The following is a 19,329-nucleotide window of genomic DNA, read 5'->3' as shown; positions in this document are numbered from 1 at the left end:
CCCAAACTTATATCATTACTCAGCCGACAAGAAGACACTAAATAAGCAAACTAAGAACCCCTTTCTAAAAAACACTATAATGATCTGGTTTGAAATACATAACTACTTGGGAGAAATGATACAACTGTCTAGGTTCACTCCGATATTTGGAAATAACAACTTTCTTCCTGGTAGGTTTATTCAGTTTCTCACACACAAGGAAGAGAATTTTCTTAATGTACAATACTTTTTTACAACAAATACAACAAAATGAAACAAAACACATTTTGATGAATTCATCTCTTAATCTTATATACAGAATTTCTGATGGTGTTTTCTCTGATATCCCAGTATGTATTTTGGCTATTTTGACTATTTACAGTAGCTGGAGCCTACTGAATTCTAATATTTCTAAAATCCATTGGATATTGAATACCCCCCTCCCCCTTTACTGAAAGCGATCAAATCTGAGACTCTATGTTGAGCTACATGAAGACAATAAAAATAATAAAAAAAAAGTCCAGGGTTGTTTATATTCCATTCAGTGCTGAACTGGTGTTCAAATCAAATTTTATTAGTCAAATACACAGTCATACAAAGTACAACATGCAGTGAAATTCCTGTGAAACCTAAAAGACAGTGAAAATACGTACATCAGGGACAAGAGGAAAAAAAGGAAACAGGTATGCAGGGGAGAGACGATGTTTGGGTTTGGTGCCTCCAATTTCACAGACAATCTAAATCTCTGTCACTCATCACCAGGTCTGTCAATTTCTTGTTGAAGAGCCGTGAGCTTCTCCAAGATTTTATCCATGTTGCGTTGAGAGTTCCATGAAAACAGTCTGAGTACTCACAGCTCTTCCCATTGCTTCGATCGTAGTGGCCATTTTTGCTGGGTTTTGAACAGCTGTGTCGTATTTGTGATGCCCGTTGCCTGGTGGCATTGACCAGCCAAACATCTGAGGGGAGTCGGGGAGGGTCCATTGAGGTCCAGCCGCAGAATTGCCCACAGCATGAGAATAGTGGGCCTGATTATTTGCACCCATTCTCATTGAATTTACCTGGTGCTGGGTGTACCGCTCCCTGAATGGGGGCTGTCTCTCTCCCTGAAACTGAAGGGGACAAGGGGACTGTCAGTAAAACGAGAATAGTTGTTTTAAATTATTGGCATTACACTTTTTTAAATACAGTCAATTCCCCAGACAATGACAGAATCATAAACAATTCTGTTTAATAATAGGAGATACTTACATGAAGTGGGACATCCTGATTCACATGCTGAAGATGTGAACTCCTATTAAAATTACTCCGTTTGTTTTGAAACCAGGTTTTTACCTAAAATGGAAGAAAACAGAAAACATTTCATGAGTACAATGGACCCAAAATTCAATTTCTTATGTTGTAGTAAATTGAAAAACACTCACCTGTTTGTAGGTCAGCCCTGTCATCTCTGCCAACTGTTTCATCTCTCCTGGCTCATGGTAATGTTTCAGATTAAACTGATGGACAAGAATATCCAACTGTCTCTCTGTGAACACCACCCGGGCCTTTCCTTTAGGTTTCTCTGGAGCAGTGCTTGGATGGTCCAGAGTGGCAGTGATGTTGCCATCCTGGCTTCTTGGGACAGCAAAATCTTGTTTCTGCTCTGAGACAGAGCTGGAAAATGTCTCAGAGGTAGCAAAGGTTTTGTTGCCCATCTCCTTTCTTAGAGCAGTCTCTGCCCATGTAGAGAGTTCTTCCAAGGAAAGACTCCCTTCAGGGCCGCTGCCTGAACTCCACGAGTCTGTGAGGGTAAAGACACAAGAGGCCAAGTAAGAACAAGTCTATATGGTCCACATGGGTCAGTTGCTGATATGTTTTGGCACGACTGACTTTCTAACAGAAAAAATAAACAAAAGTTAAATTGATGAGTCTTAAATCCCAAAAGGTCTCAGACTGAAGAAGTCACAAAACATTTCTCCCATTGAAAACAATACATCCAGTTGAACTGAATCAACCTTCAGGGATTTACTTAACTGATGACTGAGCATCAACACAATGAATCTTAAACACAAAAGTTTCCCAAAAAAGTGGAATATTTGTACATTATTCAGAACCAAGAGTGACTTCTGCCATCAGGATTTACAACACAGAGTGAAAGAGTATTTTTGCAAGTTGTCTTAGATGTTAGCCAACTCTGTTCATGTAGCTCACTAGGCAACAATGCTGAGTACATACCTGGAGAAAAGTGCATCCCATAATCTTCCATCTTTGAAATCCCAGTGATTAAAACAGGAGAGCTGGAGAAAGTATCTCTGCTGAAAGAGCTCCAAACCAAGCAGGAAGGTGAATTAGGACTTAAGAGCAATTCTCCTGGGCTTTTAAAGAGGTTTGTGGGTGTGGGCAGGAATGTGGGGGGTTGAGCTTCTTCCTTTGTGAGCCACTTTACCCTACCAAGTTTCTACCAACTGGCATCATTTACATTTCTTTAAAATGCTGTTTCTGAGGTCTGAAAACAGAAAGTACAGTTAGAAAGCAGCCATACAAATGAGCTTTACCAAATCCTTTCAGCTCACAGTTTATAAAATCTCAAAACTGCAATGCCTAAAATTACTATTCTACTTTCAATTAAACCTCCTACCCATTACTTTAGTGTCCATTTTAACTGCTCTTAAATTAGCAAAAAATAAATAAATTCAACACCAAATTCAGTTCGGTGGGTCTTTCATTTGGTCGTTCTTTGGTTTTTCAGTCAGTGGGTGAGTGATAGCAAGATTAAGTGGAAAGTGTCTATGTGAGTGGAAAGTTCTTCCCACTCACATAGATCATTTTTGCAAATGCATCCTCACACTAATTTGATCTCCAGGCGTTCAGTTGCACCTTTGTGTAAACCCCCAAAGCATCTTTTTAAGGTCAAAACAAGTTTTTCAAACTCTGACAAACCATTAAAAAAATCTGACACTGAATATCACGATGACCACTGACCACTCGTTTTGTCTTCATTAACTTTATTAAATGAAACAGTTTAAAAGTGGCAACTGAAATTACATCAATTGAACTCAGCATCTTTGAAAATGTTTTAAAATAAGCAAAATTATACCAATATTACATACAACTAATGACTTACATAATTAAGATCTTTGTGATCATGTGGAGAACATTTGGAGTATATAAGGTAGCACATGGTAGCTTTCACCTTTGAAATGCACCTCTACATTGTAAAAGTCTCTGACACTAAAACACCCACATAAGTCAATGTAAACAATACCAAGGCTAACGATCCACAACACTGCTCGTCATAAACCCACGGACACATGCATTTGGCCTCTGGCTCATTCCGAATTAAAGAGACGCACCCAGTTCAGCCAGTGACCACTAAACATACGCTAATGTGTCTTTTAGAGTTCCTGTATCACACCCTGCTACCTCTGATTAATTATCAGGTCAATGCAGACAGATGGCACCAGGGCCATGAGAAATAAATAAAGGTTTCTGTGTTAACATGTCTTGATTTGAAGTAATTTCAAAGTCATATTATGTGCAGATGACACAAAGTTATTGTGGAAGTAACTTGGAACAACCTCTGAATGAACTAGAAAATGAATTTAACTGAATTCTCGGTTATTTCTATAATCATTTAACACTGAGTCTGAGCAAAACAAAACTCATACTATTCAGGAGTATGATAAATAACAAAGAATTAAAAAAGTAATTATGTTGAGGTTTATTAAAATTAACTCGTTAAATGTACATATGTTTTGAAATCTCATGTTGTTATCTGGCTGTGCCATTACCATGGTGACGTGGACGCCATGGCAGGAAATACTTGGTGGACGCCTCTCCTTATATGTTCACTTTAAAAAAAAAGAAGAAGAAGTTGCAGCTCGACGCTCCTGTTAAAATAGAGGAAGTTTTTGGCTCAATCAAGTGTATGCGAGCGGTAAGGCCCCAGGCTCAGACAGATTTCCAGCTGAGTTGTTAAAAAAATTTAAAGACAAGCTAGCCCCTCTCCTTCTTGATCTATATAATGAATCTCTGAGAAAAGGCTGGCTGCCCCCCACTTTAACGAAAGCATCTATTTCAGTTTTACTGAAGAAAGGCAAAGAGCCTACGGCCTGTGAGTCCTACAGGCCCGTCTCTCTTCTAAATGTAGATTTTAAGATTTTGGGAAAACTACTTGCAATTCGGCTCGAGGCCGTTCTCCCACAGATTATCTCAAAGGAACAGAATGCACACGTACGGTGCTAAGCACAATTTTTTCTGCTCATTGTCCCACGTCTCCTGAGGTGATCATTTCTCTAGATGCAGAAAAGGCCTTTGATGGGGTTGAATGGGATTTAACTTTTTGCTGTACTGAATAGGTTTGGAAAAAGGTTTGTGTCTTGGACCAAACTTCTTTATACATCCCCTCAGGCTTCTGTCATCACCAACTCAGTTCAATCTGAGTATTTCCCACTATGCTGTGGCACTCGACAGGGATGTCCTCTTTCTCCCCTTCTCTTTGCTTTAGCCATAGAACCTCTTTCTGTTGCTCTGAAATCCCTCTCTTCCTTTCATGGAATTATCCGTGCAGGTGTTGAACTTAAGGTATCCCTGTACGCAGATGACCTTCTTTTGTATGCAGTTGACCCCATATGTAGTCTTCCTCCAATTTTATCTGTCTTGGAAAAATTCAGCTCTTTTTCTGGCTATAAAATTAATTTACTCAAGAGTGAATGTTACCCTGTAAACTCTTTAGCGTCAACACTTGAGCAGTCTGACATTCCTTTTAAGCCCAGCCCCTCGGGGTTTAGGTACTTTGGAATTAACATTACACGAACTTTGCCTTTACTGTTTTCTGAGAATTTTGCCCCCCTGGTCTCACAATTTACATTAGATTTTCAGAGGTAGAATTCACTCCCACTGTCACTAATTGGCAGGATTAATATTATCAAAATGAATGTGCTACCCAGATTTCTCTTTTTATGTCAGTGTATCCCCCTTTTTCTACCCAAACAGTTTTGAAGTCCCTGGACCAGATGGTTTCTTCTTTTTTGTGGAATGGAAGAGCCCCTAGACTGAGGCTCTCTTTATTACAACAGTTTACCTCTAATGGGGGTCTTTCCCTACAAAATTTTTTAATGTACTACTGGTCTTCACATATTCATAAGCTGACCTACTGGCTAAATTCACCTGACCTGATTTGGTGTAAACTTGAAATTCAATCAATTTTTCCATATTTTTTCACCAGCCTCCCTTATCTACTCATCACTGAATAGTGTTGCTTCAAATCCCGTAGTGCTCTCTACACTTAAGATATGGTTTCAGTTCAGGTCGCATTTTAAATTCATATCCCCCTCTACCAGATTACCATTGTTAAGGAATCATCTATTTCCCCCTGCCACTACCAACAGGGCCTATTTGACATGGCACGAAAGAGGCATAAAAACCATGAGAGCCCTTTACAAAGATGATGTCTTTCTTAGTTTCACAGAACTATCCTCAAAATGTAACCTACCTCCTTCTCACTTGTTTCTCTATTTGCAAATTAGACTGTGTCTCATCACTGTTGCCAAATTTCCCAATTCTCCCTGCTGATCCATCATGGGTTGACCTTCTGGTTGTTAGGCCTAATCAAAAATCACCTCTATCAAATATATATTGTATGCTTATGGTGACCAAATCTGATTCTTCACGTAAAATCAGAACCGCCTGGGAGCGTGAATTATGTGTTGAACTGTTTGAATCATGGTCGGATAAGGTGAATCTTATCATGCGTTCAGGTACATGATGTGCTAGGCTACAGCTTATACAGTTTAAAGTAATAAATTGAGTCAATTTCTCAAAATCCCGTTTATCTAAATTTTTTCCTTCAATTATAGACCAATGTGACAGATGTCACACCTCCCCTTGCAATCTAAGCCATATGTTTTTCTTCTGTCCAAGTTTGAACCAATTTTGGCTGATTTCTTTTCTGTACTTTCAGGGGTTTTTGGAAGTCAGATCCGACCCTTTAATTGCCATATTTGGAGTTCCAAAGATCCCTCTTAATATAACTCCCCAGCAAACTAAGACCTTAGCTTTTTGTTCCCTTCTTGCTAGATGCTGTATTTTACTTCTTTGGAAATCTCCCACGTCTCCATCTGCATTGCAATGGCTTAATACTGTCCGGACATTCTTGAGGGTGGAGAAGATATCACTCACAGTGAAAGGTAGTTCTGAAAGATTTATCCACAAGTGGACACCCTCTGTGGAATATCTCAAATCTTTTCCTTAGAACAATGCAATTTACCCACCCTGCGACTAGATTGAAAAGAATTTGAAATGTACTCTTTTTTTTAAGGTAGGCATAGGCACTGAAGAAGTTTTTTGTCCGGAAACCCACCATCAAAGTACCCATTGTCTCTGATGTCTGCAAATAAGAATAACCAGAACTCCAGACACTGGCTGTGAAGAAAATGCCACCAGTATTCAATTCTTTCATTGGAAGTACTTCCTCCCTCCAGGTAACTCTCAAAGGTGTCGTAAAGAGCCACGGGCACAAGGAAACACTGAAAGCATATAACATGGCCATTTTCAGTTCCAAGATCACCTCTTACAACTCTACACCGCTGCACCGCTTCTACGTAACACCCCCCCATCACTTTCAGATTACTATTTGTTGTGTATGCCTTAAGACAGGTTATTTTTCTCGACAAACCATCAACACTCTCATTGATTCAGATGCAATATGGTTTCAGTTTGCCGTAGGAGTACAGGTGCCAGATGAAGTTCAGCCCTTTTGAAAAATAGTTTGCCTTCGCCTGAGACGTCTTGTGTGCCTCAATGCCACCCCTCAGGGATCCAGCTCATTTATTGTTTTTTGATGATGAGTGAGTATAGGGGTGGGATTTAATAAATTTTCTTCGTCCCACTCCTTTTTCAGGCAATTTTTCTTTGTTTTGTGCATTTTATGTTCAATATAGGTATTTGTTGTGCCTGAAAATGAACAAATAAATGAAATGAAATGAAATTAACACCAAGCGCACATCCTCTTTCCTCACGCGTAGTCAATGTTCTCTGCATTTAGCATATATCCATCGGTACGCGTGAAGCTACCAGAGTACTGCAACTGGTTGTCAATGAATTCAACCAAGACTTCCAGGTCAGAGTATGCTTTTGTGACGCGTGTGTCCCCTAAGAACCTGCGCTAAGAACTCTCTTCAGATGTCTCTCATTTTTGTAAAACTTGTGTGTACTGCCAAGCACTGTTTTAATATATAAAGATATTAAAACAGAGTCCAATCTCAAAATTAAAATCTACTTACTTTTTAGCCTTTTTATTAAATACTCTTAAATTTAAAGACTTTGTTGACCTCAGAACTCAACACATAATTTATAAAGCAACAAACAAATCTTTGGCCAAAACATTTAGAACTTGATCAGGATAAAGACCAAATTATGATGACCTGAGAGAAATCCTTATGTTCAGCAAAGCTTCAGATGAGGATTTCTTCCACCTTGGTCTTGCCAGACCACATGCTGGTGGTTTTCACAAAGATTTAATAGACTTCCAACTCATCTGCAGTTTTCAACATGGAAGCTACATGCATGTTTTATCCCGTTTTACTGTTTTATTTCTTGTAGATTTTATCTTCTTGCCATTTAAATATAAAACAGAGGCGGCTTTGATAAGACTCAGTGAATCTCAGTTAAAATAAAACAATAAGAAACACATTAACATGTAATGTACATCTTTTTTTCCCTTCTTTTCCCCAGAGTTGGTGGGGCAGATGAAGGCTCGAGTAGCAGACTGATAAAGTCAACTTTTTATATATATTGTAAATGTTGCAGTCAGTGCCATCCATTTTCTTCCAACAAATGACGACTTTGCTATGATTAAATACTGTCTGCATTTTTGTTTTGCTTTCATTGAGTCTCTAACATCATAATTTACAATATTTGATAGGATGTTAAAAAGTGAAAGTCGTGAAATCTTGTGTTTAGCCTCTGACCCAGAATGTCACAGCAGAAATGGAGACTCATCAGACCAGGAAACATTTCTCCAATCTCTTATTGTCTAATATTTGTGATTCTGTTTCCTCAGTTTGCTGTTCTTAGCTGAAAGCTGTTGTAGCCATTGTGGTCTTCTGCTGCTTCTAGCCCATGTGCTTCAAGTTCTGATATGTTGTGCTCTCAGTGATGGTCTTCTGTATAGTTTGCTTTAAATGAGTGGTTATTTTTAGTCTCTGCTGCCTTCCTATCAGCATGAAGTCATCTGGTCTTTCTCCTTTGACCTCTGACATCAAGAAGCTCGTTTCACTCAGAGAAGTGCTGCTCACTAGATGTATCGCGGCGTTTTACATTCTTTTGTGCACTTTACATTAGTTTCTGTAATTTCTTCTCTTTGATTCACCACTCACTCTTTCAAGTTGTTTTCTATCTCGGTGAATCACTGAGATTTAAAGAAGGTTCCACACAAGCCCTGATCCAGTCCTAAATGTTGTGGGTCAAAGATTTGGTTGTTGCTTTATAAATTATGTGTAGAGTTCTGAGGTCAGTCAAGCCTTTAAATTTAAGAGTATTTAATGAAAAGGCTAAAAAGTGGGTTTGGTTTATTATCCTAATTCTATGTTATTTATCATCAGTTTATTAATGATATAATTTGTTTGACTCCCAAATAGTATGAGATTTGTTTTGCTCAGATTTAGTGTTAAATCATTATAGAAAAACCAAGTCTTCAATTTCTTAAATTTATTTTCTAGTAGATGTCTGGGAAGGTTCCCAGTTATCCAGGTCATCGTAGTCTAAGGATTTTAGAAAGAAAATGACCTTTTTAGTTGCTTGCAGACTTTTCACCTCTCATCTGATAGGCTTTTTCAGTTCAAAGTGGTAGAGAGTCACAGATTTAAGCCATATAGTGTTGCCCAAAGAGGGACAATAGACCTCATAACGATCCTCTACCTAGTCACACAAGCCAAGGTGTGAAAACAAGTGTAGGTCATATTCAGCCAAGGTTTCAGGTGAACTCATTTCACCTCAACTTCATTCAGAAGTTTCAAGTTACTTCCAGAATAACTTTGTGTCATCTGCAAACAATATGACTTCTGTGTCTTTGAAATTACTTCAAATCAAGACATGTTAACACAAACACTTTTACCCGAATTTACCTCATGGCCCTGGTGCCATCTGTCTGCATTGACTTGATAATTAATCAGAGGTAGCAGGGTGTGATACAGGAACTCTAAAAGACACATTAGCGTATGTTTAGTGGTCACTGGGTGAACTGGGTGCGTCTCGAATTCGGAATGAGCCAGAGGGGGCCAGATGCGTTGATGTGGGTCGTTAGCCTTGCTTTTGTTGACCTTGGCTTATGTGGGTGATTTAATTTCACTTTTCACACATTTAGAGGTGCTTTTCAAAGAAAGGGTAAACTAACATTTGCTACCTTATGAACTCTGTAATGTTCTCCACATGATTACAAAGATCTAAATTAGAGGTGTAAGTCATTATTTGTATGTAATATTGGTATAATTTGGCTTATTTTAAAACATTTTATAAATATCAGGTTTTAATACTAATACAGATTTTGTTTAAAATATATTTACAGAGCAGCTGTATTTGCTTTGATACATTTGAAATTATAAACTATGTGCACAAATCTCCTGATAATAGAAAGTAAATTAATCATCGGTGCAAAGATCAAACTGGTTGCTTGTCTGAAACAAACAGAGCAGGAAGCTAAATCAATTAAATTCAATTTTATTTATATAGCGCCAAATCACAACAAATGTCGCCTCAAGGCGCTTCATAGATACAGAGAAAAGCCCAACAATCATATGACCCCCTATGAGCAAGCACTTTGGCGACAGTGGGAAGGAAAAACTCCCTTTTAACAGGAAGAAACCTCCGGCAGAACCAGGCTCAGGGAGGGGCGGCCATCTGCTGCGACCGGTTGGGGTGAGAGAAGGAAGACAGGATAAAAGACATGCTGTGGAAGAGAGACAGAGATTAATAACAGATATGATTCAATACAGAGAGGTCTATTAACACATAGTGAGTGAGAAAGGTGACTGGAAAGGAAAAACTCGGCAGTCTACGTCTATTGCAGCATAACTAAGGGAGGATTCAGGGTCACCTGGTCCAGCCCTAACTATATGCTTTAGCAAAAAGGAAAGTTTTAAGCCTAATCTTAAAAGTAGAGATAGTGTGTCTCCCGAATCCAAACTGGAAGCTGGTTCCACAGAAGAGGGGCCTGAAAACTGAAGGCTCTCCCTCCCATTCTACTTTTAAATACTCTAGGAACAACAAGTAGGCCTGCAGAGCGGGAGCGAAGTGCTCTAATAGGGTGATATGGTACTACAAGGTCATTAAGATAAGATGGGGCCTGATTATTTAAGACCTTGTATGTGAGGAGCAGGATTTTGAATTCAATTCAGAAATATGCTCTCTCTTTCTAGTCCCTGTCAGTACTCTTGCTGCAGCATTTTGGATTAACTGAAGGCTTTTCAGTGAGTTTTTTGGACATCCTGATAATAATGAATTGCAGTAGTCCAGCCTGGAAGTAATAAATGCATGAACTAGTTTTTCAGCGTCACTCTGAGACAGGATATTTCTAATTTTAGAGATGTTGCGCAAATGGAAGAACGCAGTCTTACATATTTGTTTAATATGTGTGTTGAAGGACATATCCTGGTCAAAAATGACTCCAAGGTTCCTCACAGTGTTACTGGAGGCCAAGGTAATGCCATCCAGAGTAAGAATCTGGTTAGATACCATATTTCTAAGCTTTTCAGCGCCGAGTACAATGACCTCAGTTTTATCTGAGTTAAGAAGCAGAAAGTTAGTGGCCATCCAAGTCTTTATGTCTTTAAGACATTCCTGCAGTTTAACTAATTGGTGTGTGTTATCTGGCTTCATGGACAGATAGAGCTGGGTGTCATCTGCATAGCAGTGAAAATGTATGCTATGTCTTCTAATGATGCTGCCTAGGGGAAGCATGTATAATGTAAACAGAATTGGTCCTAGCACTGAACCCTGTGGAACTCCATAATTGACCTTAGTGTGTGAAGAGGACTCTCCATTTACATGCACAAATTGGAGTCTATTAGATAAATATGATAAAAACCACTGCAGTGCAATACCTGTAATACCTACAGCATGTTCTAATCGCTCTAATAGGATATTATGGTCAACAGTATCGAATGCTGCACTAAGGTCAAGAAGGACAAGCACAGAGATGAGTCCACTGTCAGAGGCCATAAGAAGATCATTTGTAACCTTCACTAAAGCTGTTTCTGTGCTGTGATGAACTCTGAAACCTGACTGAAACTCTTCAAATAAACCATTCCTCTGCAGATGATCTGTTAGCTGTTTGACAACTACTCTTTCAAGGATTTTTGATATGAAAGGAAGGTTGGAGATTGGCCTATAATTAGCTAAGACTGCTGGGTCTAGAGATGGCTTTTTGAGTAAAGGTTTAACTGCAGCCACCTTGAAGGCCTGTGGTACATAGCCGATTATTAGAGATAGGTTGATCATATTTAAGATCGAAGAATTAATCAATGGCAGGACTTCTTTGAGCAGTTTTGTAGGAATGGGGTCTAAAAGACACGTTGATGGTTTGGAGGAAGTAATTATTGAAGTTAACTCAGAAAGATCAATTGGAGAAAAAGAGTCTAACTTAACATCAATAGAACTAAGAGTAGCTGTAGATAATATTACATCTGTGGGATGATTATTGGTAATTTTTTCTCTAATGATAAAAATTTTATTTGTGAAGAAGTTCATGAAGTCATCACTAGTTAACGTTAAAGGGATGGTTGGCTCAAAAGAGCTCTGACTTTTTGTCAGCCTGGCTACAGTGCTGAAGAGAAACCTGGGGTTGTTCTTATTTTCTTCAATCAGTGATGAGTAGTAAGCTGTTCTGGCTTTGCGGAGGGCTTTCTTATAAAGCAACAAACTATTTCTCCAGGCTAAATGATGATCCTCTAAATTTGTGACACGCCATTTCCTCTCCAGATTACGAGTCATCTGCTTTAGGGTACGTGTTTGAGAATTATACCACGGGGTCAGGTACTTCTGATTAGAGACCTTAGTTTTCACCGGAGCTACAGTATCCAGAGTCGTACGTAGTGAGGAGGTGAAATTATTAACAAGATAATCGACCTCTGTTGGGGTAGCGTTCAGATAGCTGCTCTGCTCTGTGTTGGTACAGGGCATTGACGATGATAACAGTGGCTGGATTATATTCTTAAACTTAGTTACAGCGCTTTCAGAAAGACATCTACTTTGATAAAGTCCACTCTCCACTGCTGCGTAATCAATTATTGTAAATGTAAATGTTATCAAGAAATGATCAGACAGGAGAGGGTTTTCAGGAAACACTGTTAAATGTTCAGTTTCTATGCCATATATTAAAACAAGATCTAGAGTGTGATTAAAGTGGTGGGTGGGTTCTTTTACATTTTGAGAGAAACCAATTGAGTCTAACGACAGATTAAATGCCATGTTGAGGCTGTCATTTTTAGCATCAACATGGATGTTAAAATCACCCACAATAATTATTTTATCTGAGCTCAGAACTAAATTAGATATAAAGTCTGAGAAATCAGAGAGAAACTCTGTGTAAGGCCCAGGTGGACGATAGATGATAACAAGTAAGACTGGTTTCTGAGTTTCACAGCTGGGGTGGACAATGTTAAGCATCAGGCTTTCAAATGAATTAAAAGTCTGTCTTGGTCTTTCATTAATTAATAGACTGGTGTGAAAAATTGCTGCCACACCGCCCCCTCGACCTGTGCTTCGAGATTTCTGGTAGTTAGAATGACTCGGGGGTGTTGATTCATTTAAACTAACATAATCATCCTGCTGCAACCAGGTTTCTGTAAGGCAGAGTAAATCAATTTGTTGATCAATTATTAATTCATGTACTAACAGACTTGGAGGAGAGAGACCTAATATTTAATAATCCACATTTCACTGTTTTACTCTTTGGTTCAGATGTGGATACTGTATTGTTCTTTCTTTGTAAATGTTTAAGTTGTTTGTTGCTGGTTTTTAGTTTGTTTTTTGTCTTTTTGGAAGCAGACACAGTCTCTATGGAGATGGGGGTTTTTTTTTGGGGGGGGGGGGGGGTAGCAGGAGGAGACAAGCTGCAGAGAGGCGTGTAAGACTGCAACTCTGCTTCCTGGTCCCAACTCTGGATAGTCATGTTTTGAGGGGTTTAATAAATTTGTCGACATTTCTAGAAATGAGAGCTGCTCCATCCAAAGTGGGATGGATGCCATCTCTCCTAACAAGACCAGGTTTCCTCCAGAAGGTTTGCCAATTATCTATGAAGCCCACATCATTTCTGGGACACCACTCAGACAGCCAGCAATTTAAGGAGAACATGCGGCTAAACATGTCACTCCTGGTCTGATTGGGGAGGGGACCAGAGAAAACTACAGAGTCCGACATTGTTTTGGCAAAGTTACACACCGATTCAGTATTGATTTTAGTGACCTCCGATTGGCGTAACCGGGTGTCATTACTGCCAAATCATCTAAGACAGATCTAGTTGACATGAAAGCAGAACAATCTAAACTCATTAGATTTGTTTGTTTTATTAAATAAATTTTTCACATTATATAGACCACCTCATTTCGTTTTAAACACATGATTAACTATGCAGACCTTGATAAATTGACTTAATTTCACTTGCCACTTTCAGACACTCATTTATTAAAGTTAATAAAGACAAAATGAGTGGTCAGCGGTCATTGTGATATTCTGTGCCACATTTGTGAATGGTTTGCATGAGTACAAACAACATTTTTGCCTCAACAAGCTGCTGTGGGGTTTTACACAGAGGTGTAACTGAACGGCTGCAGGTCAAATTAGCGTGAGGATGTTTTTGCAAAAATGTTCTATGTGAGTGGAAAGTTCTTTCTAATACTGCGTTAATTGATGCAAACATGCAGTGAGTTCATTTCAGTAATTAGCTGCTAAGTGCTGCTCAAACATGAGCACACCAGTGAGGGAGCCAGTGATGTCCTCACCAAAATATTTCTTTCAAAGTCACCAATACATTTATCTGCAACGGCAGCACGGTGGCTAGCACTGTTGCCGCACAGCAAGAAGGTCCTGAGTTCAATTCCAACATCAGGCTGGGGTCTTTCTGTGTGGAGTTTGCATGTCCTCCCCGTGTTTGCGTGGGTTCCCTCCGGGCACTCTGGCTTCCTCCCACCATCCAAAGACATGCAGCTTGTGGGGATAGGTTAACTGGATAATCCAAATTGTGTGAATGTGCGAATGAGTGTGAGTGCGAATGGTTGTCTGTCCCTGTGTGTTGGCCCTGCGACAGACTGGCGTCCTGTCCAGGGTGTACCCCGTCTCTCGCCCTATGACAGCTGGTATAGGCTCCAGCGCCCCCCGCGACCCTGAAAAGGATAAGCGGAAGCGAATGGATGGACTTTTCCTCCAATGAGGACCAGTGTTGGGACTAATGCGTTATTAAGTAACGCGTTACAGTAACTACGTTACTATTGTGGTAACGAGCACGGTAACTAGTTATTATGCCAAAATCAGGAACGCGTTAGTCGTTACTGGGATTTAGATAGGGTCGTTACTCGTTACTTCGTGTGGTGGCTATCGCAGAGCTTCCACAGATTCAATAACATTAGCAAGTGGTGGAGGCAGCAGGTGGATGAGGGAAAGGGGACGCAGAAGGAAAGGGGACGCAGAAGGAAAAGAGACCCGAGGCGGCCGCCGGTCCAAGTGTGAACTGAACTTCAGGTAAGAAGTTATGACCTGCAGTCTATCTGGGTCAGATATAAACCAAGTTTAGGTGGAGTTTATTTTCGTTATTCTGACTTTTTCCATACTGCGTACTAGCTAGCATGACGGAGTTTCTATACAGCTGGGTGGGTGCTATGAAGTTAATGATGTTGAACTTTATTTTGTTCATAAGTTATTAGAGTTGCCAACCTTCCCGTCTGGTATTCAGAGAAAATATTACGCCTTTCTTATTGAGGTGAAAAGGAACAGTTTGTCCCGTAATTCAGCTACAATGAAAAAAGACAAAGCTGGAGTTATTCTGTGTCTTTGCTGCACAGCTGCCTCTTCTTCTCTCATTCTTCCTCTCCCGTTTCTACTTCAATCATGAAAACTGATCAATGATCAGCTGATCGGCTCTCTTGTTTGTTTATCGCCCACTTTGCGCCAGAAAGAGGAAACCAGCCGATGTCGCGTTAAACAACAGCAGCACGTTTAAGCTTGATCAGCTGTTGTTAGAATTTATTTAATATTAATTTCTAGTATCAGCTGATGTTTGCTGGAGCCACAGCTGCAAAAAAGCTGCTGGTCATGATGTCGGTTTGGTTATCTGGTGAGAGGGAAACATGAAGATGAAACCAGGAGATGTCCTTACTGAATCATCAGAGCTGAACAGGTGATGGAGAAACAGGTTCATCTTTTAGGTGACATAAATGAGTTGAAGGGAAGTTATGAACTGTTTCTGAGAGACAGATAACCCCAGGATCCTTTTTTAGGTAGCTGACAGCTGGTAACTGTGCAGGTGCGGATCTAGCAAAGTTTTGCCAGGGGGGCCAGGTTGGGCATTAACAGGGAGAGGGGGGCACAAAGAAATACTTTTCTTTCTTATTCTCATTTAAAATGTCTCGCTTTTAAAAAAATAATTATCTGAATCTTACAACAAAGGATTGATAGATTGATGCATATATACCATCAAAACAGTGTACATCACTGTCACAACAGCATTTGTTTTCATTCAAAGGCTTTATGATTTTTCCTATAATGGTGGGCCAGTCTCTAGTCAAAATGCCCGGGCCGATTTTTTGTCCCCGTCCAGCCCTGTATGCAGCTCATCTGCAGTCTGGTGTTCATGGCGATCACCATTCGACTAAAAGCAGTTTCACTAGCAGAAGAAATGAAAATTGAACATTTCCAAGGAGGTCCGTCTTGGTGCTTTTGTTTCATGAAACTGTGCCATTTTTCCATCCGGACCAGGACTACGGTAGCGGAGCAACTTCCAGCGGATTATAATGAAAAGCTGGCCATCTTCCGCTCCTACTGCAGCAAACACATCGCCGACAAACACATCCAGCCCAGCCACATCACTAACATGGACGAGGTGCTGCTCACTTTCGACATCCCGGTGAGTCACAATGTGGAGAAGAAGGGGACCAGCACGGTAGCGATACACACAACGGGGCACGAAAAGTCTTCTTTTACTGTTGTGCTTGGCTGCCATGCTAATGCACAGAAACTGCCGCCTATGGTGATTTTTAAGAGAAAGACTTTGCCTAAAGAGAAGTTTCCAGCAGGAATCATAATTAAGGCAAATGAAAAGGGCTGGATGGATGAGGAAATGATGAAAGAGTGGCTGAGGGAGGTGTATGTAAAGAGACCAGGTGGTTTTTTCCACGCATCACCATCGCTATTGATCTGTGACTCTATGCGTGCCCATCTCACAGCCGATGTGAAAAAAACAAGTGAAACAAATGAACTGTGAGCTTGCTGTCATTCCGGGAGGCCTGACAAAGGAACTCCAACCGCTGGACATTGGTGTGAACCGGCCGTTCAACCTAAGGCTGCGAGTGGCGTGGGAGCGATGGATGACCGATGGAGACCACAGTTTCACTAAGAGTGGAAGGCAGCGCCGGGCGAGTTACGCCACAATTTGCGAATGGATTGTAGATGCTTGGGCTAACATGTCTGCTGGCACTGTTGTTCGAGCTTTCGCAAAAGCTGGCATCATTTCCGAGGAGCCGCACGGAACGGAAAGTGACTCTGAAGGTGAAGAAAGTGAAACTGGAATGTTTGATGGAGATTTAGCGCAGCTGTTCAATTCAGACACAGAGGACTTCGATGGGTTTGATTGATGACAATTACCGGTAATAAAAATGTTAGTACCAAACTCAGTTTTGCTCCCGCTTCATTTTTTAAATACGCACACTTGTATGCGCCCTATAATCAGGTGCACCTTACGTGTGTGTTAAATACAGTAATGGCACACATAACTGAGACTGCGCCTTTTAGTACGGTGCGTCTTATGGTCGTGAAAATACGGTAAGTCTTAATTCACCTTCCTGCTTGGTTTGGAGCTATCAGAGATACTTTCTCCAGCTTTCCTGTTTCAATCCCTGGGATTTCAAAGATGGAAGATTATGGGATGCACTTTTCTCCAGGTATGTACTCAGCATTGTTGCTCAGTGAGCTAATATGAATAGAGTTGGCTAACCTCTAAGACAACTTGCAAAATTACTTTTTCACTCTGTGTTGTGAGTCCTGATGGCAGAAGTCACCATTTCTCCCTCCACAGCTGAACAGAGTCCACGTTAAATCCTTTTTGGTTTTAAAGAATGTACAAATATCAGACTTCTTTTTTTTCTACTTTGTGGGAAACATTTGTGTTTAAGATTCATTGTGTTGATGCTCAGTCATCAGGTAAGTAAATCCCTGAAGGTTGATTCAGTTCAACTGGATGTAATGTTTTCAATGGGAGAAATGTTTTGTGACTTCTTCAGTCTGAGACCTTTTGGGATTTAAGACTCATCAATTTAACTTTTGTTTATTTTTTCTGTTAGAAAGTCAGTCGTGCCAAAACATATCAGCAACTGACCCATGTGGACCATATAGACTTGTTCTTACTTGGCCTCTTGTGTCTTTACCCTCACAGACTCGTGGAGTTCAGGCAGCGGCCCTGAAGGGAGTCTTTCCTTGGAAGAACTCTCTACATGGGCAGAGACTGCTCTAAAAATGGAGATGATCAACAAAACCTTTGCTACCTCTGAGGCAGTTTCCAGCTCTGTCTCAGAGCAGAAACAAGATTTTGCTGTCCCAAGAAGCCGGGGTGGCAACATCACTGCCACTCTGGACCATCCCAGCACTGCTCCAGAGAAACCTAAAGGAAAGGCCCGGGTGGTGTTCACAGAGAGACAGTTGGATATTCTTGTCCATCAGTTTAATTTGAAATGTTACTATGAGCCAAGAGAGATGAAAGAGTTGGCAGTGATGACAGGACTGACCTACATCCAGGTGAGTGTTTCTCAACTTACTAGAATCTAAGAAATTGAATTTTGGGTCCATTGTACTCATGAAATGTTTTCTGTTTTCTTCCATCTTTAGGTAAAAACTTGGTTTCAAAACAGATGGAGTAAGTTTAGGAGGAGGTCACATCCTCAGCATGTGAATCAGGGCGTCCCACTTCATGTAAGTATCTCCTATTATTGAAAAGCACTGTTTCTGCTTTCTGTCATTATCTGGGGAATTGACTGTATTTAAAAAAGTGTAATGCCAATAATTTAAAACAACTATTCTCATTTTACTGAAAATCCTCTTGTCCCCTTCAGTTTCAGGGAGAGAGACATCTATTATTAAAAAGCATTGTTTCTGATTCTGTCATTATCTGGGGAATTGATTGAAGTATTCTTGAAGTGTTCTTATTTTACTGACAGTCCACCTGTCTGTGATTCAGTTTCAGGGAGAGGGACAGCCCCCATTCAGGCAGCAGTACACCGAGCACCAGGAGGTAAACTCAATCTCAAATGGTGTAAACCATCAGGGCCCCTATCATCATGCTGTGGACAGTTTTGCTCCTGGACATCAATGGACCTTCCTCAACTCGCCCCAGATGTTTGGCTGGTCGATGCCACCAGGCAACAGCCAGTATGAATTTAACCCTGCTGCTGGTATGAATGTACATGAAGAATACAATATGCCTTTTGTATGAGAAACTGTAAATAAAATATTTACACCCATTCAAAACTGAACTTTCTCCCCCCCTCCCCCTCTTTATTTATAGAGTTTTTAACATGTAAGTTGACATATCAGGCCCAATAAAGCAAGTACCACAGATACAAAGATATATCTCAATACAGATTAGGCCATTAAAGTTAGGATGATAACAAATAAAAGGGGGAAAAACACACAGAGAACAAAACAAAAGAAAAAGCAAAGAACCCCCCCCAGAACCAGAACAAAAGAAAACCCCATGGTACTAAAGTTTAGTCTGTTGGAAGTGTTTTCAATGAACTGAAGTAAATAATAAAAGGCTGCCACATCTGTGAGAACTTATTAACATTTCCTCTGAGTCTGAATTTTATTTTCTCCACTTTTAAAAAGAACATAACATCTTCCAGCCAACGTGATCGGGCTGGAGGGTGATGAGCTTTCCAACACAGCAAAATTCTACGTCGTGCCAGCAGTGAAGTGAACAAAACATCCAGCTTTTTATGACTAAGGTTTAGGGTGGCATCTTCAGAAACACCAGAAACACCAAACTAGTGGGCATGGTATGAGTGTAACGCTCAAAACATCAGAGAACACTTCAAAATTAAAAGTCCAGTATAACTTAAGTAGCGGGCAGGCAAAAAAAAAAAACAAAACAAAACAAAAAACAGGCGATGG

General features: G+C 40.2%; 2 protein-coding genes across 2 annotated transcripts; one reads left to right on the top strand and one right to left on the bottom strand.

The window, feature by feature from the left end:
• Nucleotides 1–785: 785 nt before the first annotated feature.
• On the bottom strand, nucleotides 786–2,227 carry LOC148101269 (uncharacterized). The gene is made up of 4 exons (XM_087845492.1): nucleotides 2,197–2,227; nucleotides 1,404–1,762; nucleotides 1,231–1,314; nucleotides 786–1,091 (listed from the first exon to the last, which is right to left on the bottom strand). Exons 1-4 carry the CDS (start codon nucleotides 2,225–2,227, stop codon nucleotides 786–788), a joined length of 780 nt encoding a protein of 259 aa, XP_087701618.1.
• A 14,850-nt stretch (nucleotides 2,228–17,077) lies between these two features.
• On the top strand, nucleotides 17,078–18,652 carry LOC148101268 (uncharacterized). Its single transcript, XM_087845952.1, has 4 exons — nucleotides 17,078–17,108; nucleotides 17,600–17,958; nucleotides 18,049–18,132; nucleotides 18,398–18,652. Exons 1-4 carry the CDS (start codon nucleotides 17,078–17,080, stop codon nucleotides 18,650–18,652), a joined length of 729 nt encoding a protein of 242 aa, XP_087702078.1.
• The last annotated feature ends 677 nt before the right edge of the window (nucleotides 18,653–19,329 follow it).

Source organism: Neolamprologus brichardi, chromosome 9, assembly GCF_056152115.1.
Source record: "Neolamprologus brichardi isolate AB-2024 chromosome 9, ASM5615211v1, whole genome shotgun sequence".
NCBI classification, from domain to species: domain Eukaryota; kingdom Metazoa; phylum Chordata; class Actinopteri; order Cichliformes; family Cichlidae; genus Neolamprologus; species Neolamprologus brichardi.
The sequence above is the reverse complement of the archived record's forward strand: the minus strand, read 5'-3'. Positions and strand labels throughout refer to the sequence as shown.